At 38.1% G+C, this 11,567-nt stretch overlaps 1 protein-coding gene across 1 annotated transcript; it reads right to left on the reverse strand.

Annotated features, from left to right (window-relative positions):
* Positions 1-1,194: 1,194 nt before the first annotated feature.
* On the reverse strand, positions 1,195-11,567 carry nrbf2b (nuclear receptor binding factor 2b). Its single transcript, XM_028476433.1, has 4 exons — positions 11,362-11,567; positions 10,203-10,287; positions 3,541-3,581; positions 1,195-2,772 (listed from the first exon to the last, which is right to left on the reverse strand). Exons 1-4 carry the CDS (start codon positions 11,416-11,418, stop codon positions 2,113-2,115), a joined length of 843 nt encoding a protein of 280 aa, XP_028332234.1. The 5' UTR covers positions 11,419-11,567; the 3' UTR covers positions 1,195-2,112.

Below are 11,567 nucleotides of genomic sequence, written 5' to 3' on the forward strand. Positions count from 1 at the left end.
GTGATTCCTTAGGTCCAAGGTCAACGCAGCCGTCTTCCAGGAAGTTTTAGAGCACTTCCTGCTTCTGACCAACTTTATGGAGATGCAGATTTCATTTTCCAACAGGACTTGGCACCTGTACCCAGTGCCAAAGCTACCAGTACCTGGTTTAAGGACCATGGTATCCCTGTTCTTGATAAGCCAGCAAACTCACCTGACCTTAATGCCATAGAAAATCTATGAGGTATTGTGAAGAGGAAGATATGACGTCAGACCCAAAAAATGCAGAAGAGCTGAAGGCCACTATCAGAGCAACCTGGGCTCTCATAACACCTGAGCAGTGCTACAGACTGATCCACTCCAAATCAACTTTTTTTATATAATTTTATGACCAGCACCTGTATAAGGGACAGCACGTGTGAGTGAGTTCTGTAGTCAGAAATAACATCTGAGTTTTTAAATTCTGTTCAGTGAAGTAGTGAAAGCAGCAACTCCTAAAAATGAGCACTTTAGTTCAAAATAAGCTATAAAAGACATCATATATATATATATCTCGATATCGTCGATATTGTAATTTCCTATATTGACAAAATAGAAAACTTGATATAGCTTAAATCTTGATGTATCGCCCAGCCCTTTATCTTCCTTTGTCCAGCTGTTTTTAAAAATATGAGCTAAGGTGTAATAATCGTCCGTGTTGAGAACATTCAGGTTGGAGTTCATGGTAAAGCTATAATCTGATCTCATTTTTCAGTTTCATATTTCTTTGCATATCACTACTTAGAATTAAATCTATTTTTGTTAGCTTGTGCTAACCACAGTTAGGTCTACAGTTGGTCTTTAGTTAGCATTTTTTATAAAGCTAAAAAAGTAAGCAAATAATGTGTTTATCTTCATTTACATTCCCAATGTAACACTTTATTAAAATTCCTTCACTTTTCCTTATGTCATTTTATTGCTAACAGTTTTGTTACTTTTGTATTTCTGCCAAAAATGAACCAGGAGCAGACTTAAAACGGTAATTTATTTAATTAAAAACATTTAATCTTTTTTTCCATATAATTTTAAACATTATTTAGCTTTTCTGTTGATGGTTATGTAAACATGAATTCATGTAAAACTGTCACAAATGTATCCACCAAAAAAGTACATAAAAAAAAAAAAAAACTTTACAACCATAAGCCAAACACAAAAAAATTGCAAATAATTCAAGACGGCTTTAATTAATAACTTTATTACTTATTGGTGAGCTGTCTGCATTTTTCCCAGACTAACAGACGAGCTGTTTAGAAACTGCAGTGATGCACAATGATAAGGACAGTTAATGCCATGGTTGACTGTAATGGAAACATATTTCTACATGACTTCAGCAGCAGTGCTGCTCACTTCAGGAAACAGAAGCAGAAAAAAAAAGGCGCAAGACCTGAAGTTCTGAGCTGGCTGAGATCAAAGCCCCCGACTACAGAACCAGAACGTTCCATGGTTTTCCTTTAAGAACTCAGTCTGCCAGGAAGAGAAAACGGCCCCAGATACAAAGTACTAAACAATGAAACACACACACACACACACTAAGAATACATGCCAATCACAGCATTTAAATGCAATTTTAACTGGTTTACACAAGTTTAAAAATGTCCTGATTATAAAACATTTCTCACACGCACACACACACACACACACACTCTTGTGTTTAAATTATTGAGCCATTCCTCGTGCATTGGGACAAGAACCAGCAACCAGTGCTGACGATTCTACGTTGCTTTGATCTCAGACTAGTTGCTACAGTAACGGGATGCTATGATAACTAAGCTAAGCTTGCTGTGTCAAGGATTAATGATTAGAATTGGTTCAAACAGTCACTTAGTGAGAGCAAATAAATTAAAATGATTTTTTAAGCTTAAACCTTAATTGTGGATAATTCCATCAGTGACCAGATCCATTACTGAGCAACTTGGTGTAGCGTTGGCAGGCTAACAGGCTAACAAAGCCATTTTCCTCATCCAACCTCTCCAGAATGACAGTTTTCTTTGCTTTTGTTTAAAAGATTCTTTGTAGAGAAGGATTGTGGCCTTCAACCTGAGTGAAATGTCCCCATCAAACTGTCGGTGTGTGAGAAAAAGATTCAAAGTGTGCTCACACTTTGTCCCTGTCCAACAGCTCCTGCAGTTCATTGCGGATATGTTCTGGGAGCTCCAGAGGAGGGAGGTCATCTAGACACAGATCTTCCTGAGCTGGCATTTCCAGAGGAGGCAGCTGAGGGATAGCGATCTCTTTCCCCTTCCCGGTGCTCTTCCTCTCCGCCCCCCCTCCCGCCTGAGGCAGAACCCACAGCTCTGAGCGCTCCACAAAGTCTGCTGCTTCAGAACGCAGGTGGACATTTTCAGACCTGAGCAAGTCGTTCTCAGTCACCAGGCGCTGGTTTTCATTCGTCAGATAGTCCACATGACGCCGCAGGTCCTCGATAGTAGTCTGTTGTTCTTCCAGGCGAGTCTTGTCGTCTTTGGTCGTCTTCAATCTGGGACATGGTGGAGTCAAAGACTGGCAGCCAGCAGTCTGCCGCATCTGAAGCTGATAGAGTAAGGTGTCGTACTCTCTCTCCCCACTTCCTCTGTGCACTGCAGCTGCCAGGCCTGAAGAAGTCTGAGGCAGCTGCTGATTGGACGCCTTGCTGGGCTGCACCGAGTCTGCCAAGGCCTTCATCGCCTCATGACGGAGTTCTCTCTTCCAGCGCTCTTTAATTAGCTGCTGCTGTTTGATATGACTGTCTCTTTGTAGCTCGATGGACAGACGGGCCTACAGACACAGAGGAGCAAAGGCTTCATTAGAAACAAGAAATAAAGAGTTTAAACTGAAGAGCAATCTGCAGAAAATAAACACTTTATTATTATTGAATGTACCGTACAAAACCGAACAGTTTTGATACTTTTGCATTTCTGCCAAAATAATCCATGTACTCTTTCATTCTTTGGTTATTCCGTTTTAAAACCAAATAAAATTAACAAATAAACGGTGTGGTTATTTTGTTTTACTGACTTAAAACCAAAACAAAAAAACTAAATTACAGAAAAATCAAAAAGCAGCTTTAAAATCTGCTTTAAAATTAAATTTTGTTCCGTTTGTGATATTTAAGGAAAACTAAGACGAGAGCTTCATGTTTTAATCTCACCACACAGAGCGGACCCACAGATGGGGGCGGACTTTTACTCCTGGACAAAAAAAAGGAGCAACGCATAAATTACATTACTGATGAACTGAAACTTTAGGCGGTGTAATGAATCAACTAGTGCTCCTCGTTTCTTGTGATCAACTTCCGTGTGTTTTGACGGCTGCTGTTAGTGGCTAGCAGTATTACAACGTGCAAAAAATATATTTTTACTGTCCTCAAAAAAGCTGTAATTGTTTTTGCAAGTGTCAAATCATTGAAGTTCTAACATCTATTGTTCCTCACACCAGCCTAAGAGTCGTTAGTCAGTCTCCAGTTTATCTGGATACTATTTGGACCAAATATCTGCCAACTAGTGTTAGGAGAGTAGAGTCACTATACAAACACATGGAGCTCACCTGCTCATACTCAGTTTTCTTCATGGCCTCTGTTAAAAGATCTGCAAAAAAAAAAAAAGGAACATCATCATCATCAACACCACTCAGAAGACAGGGCAGTGTATGTGTTGCAGCTAAGGTCTCCTTTGTAAAAAGATATTTCCACTAAATAGGACCAACCTGGTTGAAAACACACACACACACACACACACACATATATATATATGTAAATCAATACTCATAAGTAGATATTGTACTTCCATTAGCTCATCTTTTGTCATCACTTCAAGTTTCTTTTTTCCAATAGTCACAATCAGCTTCATTACCACAGGTTTGTCTTTATTCACAGAGCAGACATTATCTGCACGTGTTTTTGGAGTCATCTATTGTATTTTTGGAGACATTTTTGTGCATCTTCGTTGTCCTTAAGTTTATTTTTATGTCATTTGATTTGTTTCTTGGAGTCATTTTGTGAATAGTTTGTTGTCCTTTGTGTGTGTTTTTATAAAGTTGTGATTGTTTTTTAACTGTATTTTTAAAGTCTGTTTTTCATGTCATTTTGGGTGTTAGCCGATGACCGATATGGACTGCCGACTTTCTTGAGCCAATATTTGGAGCCGATACTACTTTTGCTCCCTCAATATACATCATAACTATTAAACAAGAATAACAAATGGTATGAGTCTCAATTTCTAAAAAAGGAACATTTATTGAAAATAACAAAGATGAGGTTGAACGACAAGTAAAAAAGATCAGCAAATAACTTTGTGTTTTTAAAATGTCACTTGTGATATTGAATATAACTGAGTTTAGGCTCCCCCCGATCAGTGTAACCAAAACAGAGGGCGGTAATTTCACACACCCCTCACTGAAAGTTTATACTCCCAGTTTAGGAGCTGCAGGTTATAGTGGAGGAAAGGACGCTCAGCATTTTCTCCAGTCAGCCTGTTCCTCGCTTTTTCATACTGACCTCACTGATTACCCTCTCACTGGGAACAGAGGACAGTTTCTCAAAGCTCTCCTTCAGTCAGCACTCTCATGTATCACTGTGATGCGTGTGTGTCCCAGTGAGTGAGACGCAGAGAGGGAGGGAGAAACACACGTGCCCAAACCTTCAGCCAGGTTGCTAAATACAACTGCGACAACACCACGAAACCGAGGAACAACATCGGCATTACTTAAAAGGGACATATTATGCAGAACCCCAAAAACATAGTATTTGAGGTTTATTTTCTCAAACTCGCCTGTTTTCCAGAGTTTTAGCCTCTGAGAACTCACTTTCTGAGCAGTTCTGAAATCGGGCATATTCATGAGTGGGCGTGTCTAGACACTCACTTCATGTCTCGCTCTTTTACAGGGTGATCAGTGATCATCAAAGCAGTTTCATTTCTGCTATCCACACACATTGTTTTCAGCCAAAAAAAACTGCACATTACAGTAAAACACATGGCTATTTAAGCGGCTATTGTGATTGTGAGTCCGTCTCAGCGCTTAGGCTCTCATAGCATCAGTCATTTAAACTCTCACCAGAGTGTTAAGCTGCTAAGTCACTTTCTCCTCCTCTGCTCTTCTAACAACAGGAATAGTGCATTTAATGTGATAATCATTTGTTTTCTCCAACCGCTGCGTTGCATTGTGTCACAAACACGTCAGGTTCGCCAATGTGCCGATCCACAAGAGCGAAGTACACCTCTGCATGAACAAATAGTGCTGACACTACAGTGTACGTTCACTGTGGAGGCGCGGCACCGGCAGCAGGAAAGTTCTGTATTTAGTTTTACCGATAGCCATCACTCCTTTGCGAGCAAGAAAAACAATGGCGTAGTATTCATCAGGTTGGGGGTGGAGTCCATGGGTGGAGTTACCAGCGGAGGGGAGGGTATTTTCTTTCCCTGAGGTTTTGTGATGTCACAAACCCTGCAAATTTGAAAAGGAGCAATTTTCTCTGTGTTGTAAAACTCACACAGACCACAAACAAACGACTGGATGGTTTTATTTCACATTGTCTGTGGACACTCAAGTTACTTTTACCCCCATGTTTGTTTTGGATTATTAATCTTGCAGGTACATTTTAGGCTGAAATAACTGATTAATAATGATAATATATACATTTAAATATGATAATGATAATAAAAATAAAATAAATACATAATAAATATTAAATACATATATAATAATAAATATATACAAAAATAAATGCTCTGAGAAAATATATTACCTGGTTGGTCAGCTATGATATGATGCATTTGATTGTTGTTTGGTCATTTCACCTTATGTAGTTTCACAATGTCCATTGATCATTTGTGAAACTACATGTGTGTGTATATATATATGTATATATATATGTATATATATACACATTCTAACGTTTAATCTGATTGGTCGGCTATGATGTGATGTATTTGATTGTTGTCTGGTCATTTCATTTTATGTAGTTTCACAATGTCCGTTGATCATTTAAAAACAAATAATATATATATTCACTCAGTTACAGTTGGGTGTAGAAATGTAACAAACTACTTTACTTCTTGTAAAACATACTTAAGTACAAGTAAAATTAGTTATTTAGAAATATACTCAAAAAAGTACAAGTACCCATAAAAGCTGCTCAATTACAGTAACTTGTGTAATCCGTTACCTTCACCTCTGTCAGTAAACAATGACCATGTTGCAAAATATATTATTCACCCACTCATCATCAGCAAAGTGTTTCCTTTTAGCTCAATAGAAGTACTATATTATTATTAATAATAATGATAATAATAATGTAATTCTACAGCTTGTACGGTACATACAGAAGATCAAAATTTGATATCTCTCAGACCTTTAGTGCAGATGATACAACACTCAAGACAATCTAAAATTAAATTTAAATAAATAAATAAAACAATGTAGATATATTTACAATAACATAAAACTGCCCCTTGGTGGACTGGCGCCCTGTCCAGGGTGTACCCCCACCTGGCGCTCTATAACAGCTGGAGACGGACACCAGCAGACCCACTCTGACAAGGAGCTAGCAGGTTAGAAAATGATTTAAAACTAAAGTAAAGGAATATACATAAAGTAGAAAGACATAGTAAACAATGCAATAACATTAATAATAACTACTATAATAATTACACCATTGCGTCTTGCATGAAGTGAGCTTTGAAGACGTTGGACTGGTTTTACTGGTTCATGCACCATCATCAGACTACATAATACAAACGAGCTCAGTCTACACATGACTCCATGCATTGGATGTTCTCCTTTTCCATTAAAGCACTTATATGACCGACAGATACAGTTTTTAAACGTATATTGCTTTAGCAAAGGGAAACAGAGAAGTACATTTTAAACATATTAATTGTGACCAAATGATTGATTTGAGATTAAATGAAAAAAATTGAAAAATTGAAAATCCATTTTTGTTTTAGATGTTTACAGTGCGGCTCTTTACTGTGTAAATCAACCAAACAGTTACTCCATTGGTAGCGCGTCACAAGCTGCTTCTGACGGTAACAAAACACTTAACTTTGCCTCCACAGATTGTTCTCAAAATGCTGTTACTCATTTATGAATACAAAGATTGTCTCTCCATGTGATTCAAGTCAACATAGTTATTGATTAAATCGGTGACATCACATTTCCTCTACAACCACATTTCACACAGTGTAGCAGGCTTGGAGTCAATTATAATTGTAACTGCGTAATTGATAATTAATTACAATTATGGTGTAATTATAACTGTAATTAAAAAATATGTTGCTGTTGTAATCATAATTAAATTGTAATTGAATTCAGATAATTGACTTTGTAATTGTCATGAAAATTCTATAAAAATTGTCAATTTTAATTTAAGGCAAAATTATAACTGGGGAACCATGTTACAGTTCTACACATATGTAGTTATTTATTCAAATATGTTTCATATCAAGCTTTACCACATTTTACCATTTAAAAAAAATTGAAATCTAGGAGTATTACTGACACAAAAAAGTCTCAGACGCCCACACCATAAATATTAGAACCAATATTTGCATTGATTAGGAAGTGTAACAAGTTAACCAATACATAAGAAACAAATTAGATGACAGATATAATTGTGTATTTTACACCTGATTCAAACTGACCTGTTACCATAAGAGATGCTGTTGTCCTTTGGTAATTTATACATTTGTTGATTGGTTTTTGGAGTCCTTTCGTGTTTTTATGTGTCTTTTTATGTCATTTTGGGTGTTTTAAGAGTCATTTTGTGCATTTTTTGGTTATTTTGGGTTTTTTAAAATCTTTTCATGCATTTGCATGTAATTTTGTGTGTTTTTAGAGTAATATTGTGTATTTTTGTTGTAGTCATTGTTATGTATTTTTCAGTCATTTTGTGCATTTACTTTAGGAGCTGCGAGAGGCCTTTGAGCCACCTTTGCTCATGTTTGATCAATATGAAGGAAATAAATAGTTAAAAGTCCTCTACAGAGGAGTAAATGCATTAGGTATGATATATACGGTCATAAATTTAAAATATATCAATATGGGCAATACTGTAATTTTCCATATCCATTTCCAAAATGGAAAAGTTATTATATCTTGAATCTCGATATATTGCCCAGTCCTAATCACACGTGACGAAAAGCAAATCAGCATATGAGCAAATTCCAATTATGGAAATGTCTATCATGCTACTCTCTGAGTTTTCCAATGTGTTATGTTGGAATAGTGAACATTAAAGCAGAAATACGTGTGTTATGAGTTTATCACACCACAGAAACATGTGTCATTGACCACTGAGCCAAATTTGAAAAATGAGAAAATCGTTAAGTATATAAAATTAGGTCTCAAAATCATGGGCAAATCAAGCACTTGTCTCTGCTCTGAGACGCTGGGGGCGTGTCGGTTAGAGGCGCTGGAAGCATGTCCACGCAGAAAGGGCGCCACCTCCGTGTATTAACCCTATGGGAGTGTACTGTTTCTATGGGAGAGAACAATGTGAAAGCGGCTCCAGTGTCAATAGTGCTTCCAAAAACGAGGTGTCAGCAGAAAGGTCTACTCTGCCCGATTCCGTATGAATTCTTCCCAGGTAGAGTCAAAACTGCGCCCGCTACAGGCAAAAAACTAAATTGCGGTGCACAAAAGTGCTCATTTCATGGAAAACGTGGCAACAGTGGACGCGTTTTATTCCCCCAATTCCAAATATGTGGTTTGTTTTCATCTAGGGGGCGAATTGCGCCCGCTGTAGGAGGTGTGCTTCAGCAGCAGGGTCGGGTTTATGCTAATGATGGGTCCATCACGTCACTATAATTTCTGACCAGCCAATTAAATCCTGAACACAGAAATTTGAAACAGTTCATGAAGCCTAGTCCCACTATTACATTCTAAATGGTTCAATGACTTTGTACATGTTTTAAAGGGGACATATCATGGTTTTAAATCCTTCCTTTTTAGATATAAAGACACTTCATACCCCGCCCCCTCTCGGTTCAACTCCACCCTGCTCGGCCATTTTTGTAGTTTGATAGAGATACGGCTATGTAGCGGCGCATAAACTTTTTATTCAGAGGTTATTTACAAAATGTCAACAACAGAAGACTTGTCCATCCAGCCTTACATGTACGAGCCAGAGTCTGACCCGGCGGAGCGAGATGAATATGAAGATGATGAACCTGCAGAACCCTAACAATTGAGCTAACACAAGCACCGAGCTAACGCTAGCGCCAAGCTAACGTCACGAAATGCATTTTAATACAGTCTTTTCGGAGACAAAAATGGCAAAATGAAATGACTAATGAAAACTTTAGACTTAAATTAAATCACGTAGGCCATATCATCAAGGATCTAAAACGAGCACACAGCGCTAACATATGAAGACGGTGCAACTGCTAATGCTAACAAAACAATGACAGGGACGTCTTATCATCACACTTTTTAGCGTTATTTACAGCTTACTGAAGTGCTCTGTTCGTCGTCTCCAAAGATAGAAGGAATTGACCCCTCAATCAGACAAAGTCTTTCGGCAAATCCTTCTTTATACTGGCGGAGGTTGCTGAAGCAGTCATCATTGAAGTGCTTCGTGCACACAAAAATTACCTTACCCACAGATGTGGGTACATTTCTATAAAAAATAAAACTCAACCAGGCACTTTGAAAAGGTTCAGATGCTGGGAGACGGTGTAATGAAGCGTGTGGGTTACTACATCCAACAACCGAACATTTTGACTTATCCTCTCGTAACTTCTGCATCCTTGAGCGTGGACTACAAAATCACAGCGAGAAATAAAAATGGCAGAAGTGTTGGACCTGGAGTTGATGTACTAATTTGGCAGTTCCGCTGCAAATACTATGACGTAATAGTTCAAAAAACGTAATAGAGAATAGAAAAATCGAAACAGATTGAAAAATATGACCAAAACAGAATATAAAGATATCTAGGGAGCACCTGAAGAGACTTATTTGATTTTTTCTGTACTTCTAAACACTCTAAATATACAACAAAATGTATTTAAGGGCTAAAAAAGTGGATTTAGCATGATATGTCGCCTTTAAGGAATACATTTATGACCTATTTAATGTGTTTAACAGAAAATGACTGAAATTGCTTTACAGGGATTTTAACACAAGTGCCACTCGGTGACAGGATAACTGCGTGGGATCTGTGGTGTAAAGATGGCCTGAAGTGAGGCCAGTGACTGTGTCACAACATCTACCTGCTGCCTTTCGATGACAGGACACGGCCTCTTCATATTTACCAGCAGCCACCAAACGCTCAGCCTTTCTGCACTGCTGGTGAGCCTGGATGGAGACAGATACACACAATTTGGGGGTGAAAAGACTGTCCTGTATGAGGGTGATTCTACTCAGATACAACCATTTTCAATTAAGAAATGTATCATTGTATTTTTACACGATAAATACCTCTATTATTCATAAAAAGACTTTTTTTTTTAAAACTGTGTTATAATCTCCATCAATCCATTTTCTGACCCGGTTGTTCCTGTTTTCAGGGTCGTGGGGGTCTGCTGGTGCCTATCTCCAGCTCTCAATGGGCATTAGGCGGGGGTACACCCTGAACAGAGCTCCAGTCCATCGCAGGGCAACACACAGACAGACACACAACCAATCACATTCACTCCTGAGGGAAATGTAGAGACTCTGCTTAACAGTCATGTTTTGGATTGTATAAATATAGAAAGGAATATTCAAAAAAATTATACAATAATGGGCTCCAAAGTCATTATGGTAATCATAGTTCAGGTGGATAATATAGCCCAACCAATATCGGATTTCCAGGGCTAATGTCAATAGCGATATTGGGGGTTTTAAGAAGCTAATTTTCTGATGTATCGGTCGATATGTGAAATAAGAACATTTATATACAGGATATAAACTGTACATAAGCACAAATTCCAATAATAACTAAAACATGATTCAAGTCAAAGAGCTAAAACAGTTTAACTAATAAAAAAAAGAACTAATTTATAGTAACACTGTCAGTGTCAACACAAGGACTGTAATACCACTGATAAATAAGAATAATGTATTTGTGGAATACTACGTATTGTAGCCCTGTGTTATGGACTGAGTTCACGTCGTACTAAAATTGTATGTGCGCATGCGCGCACATGCGCACTAACGGAAAGTTATTTTTTGCCAAAAATAAAAATAAAAATTCATTTTTGTTTTTAAAGTGAACGGACACGTGTTTTATTCGTTTATTTGATTAGGTTAGAGTTAGAGGGTTAGGGTTATAATCTCAGTACGGAGGTAAACCGGCCAAAGGAGGCCAGTCAGGGACACGGCTACAGGACAACAAGCAGCCCCGATGCTAGCGGCTAACAACTAGCTCACACTCAGCCGGACACTTACGAGATTCAGCGGGCTGTCAACGACCTCCATGGGGCTGTGTCCGTCACTGATTATCATTCGCTTTGTGATGAAATCAGTGCCATAAACAGAACAAACAGGGGCGTCAAAGACATGAAAATGAATACGTATTCATATCTATCAGGGTCCGCAGCCACGAAACACTTAATGTCAGGCGGAAGTCACACAGCTCTTCCTATCAGAGTAAA

The sequence above is a fragment of the Gouania willdenowi genome, chromosome 19 (genome assembly GCF_900634775.1).
Source record: "Gouania willdenowi chromosome 19, fGouWil2.1, whole genome shotgun sequence".
Classification (NCBI taxonomy): Eukaryota; Metazoa; Chordata; class Actinopteri; order Blenniiformes; family Gobiesocidae; genus Gouania; species Gouania willdenowi.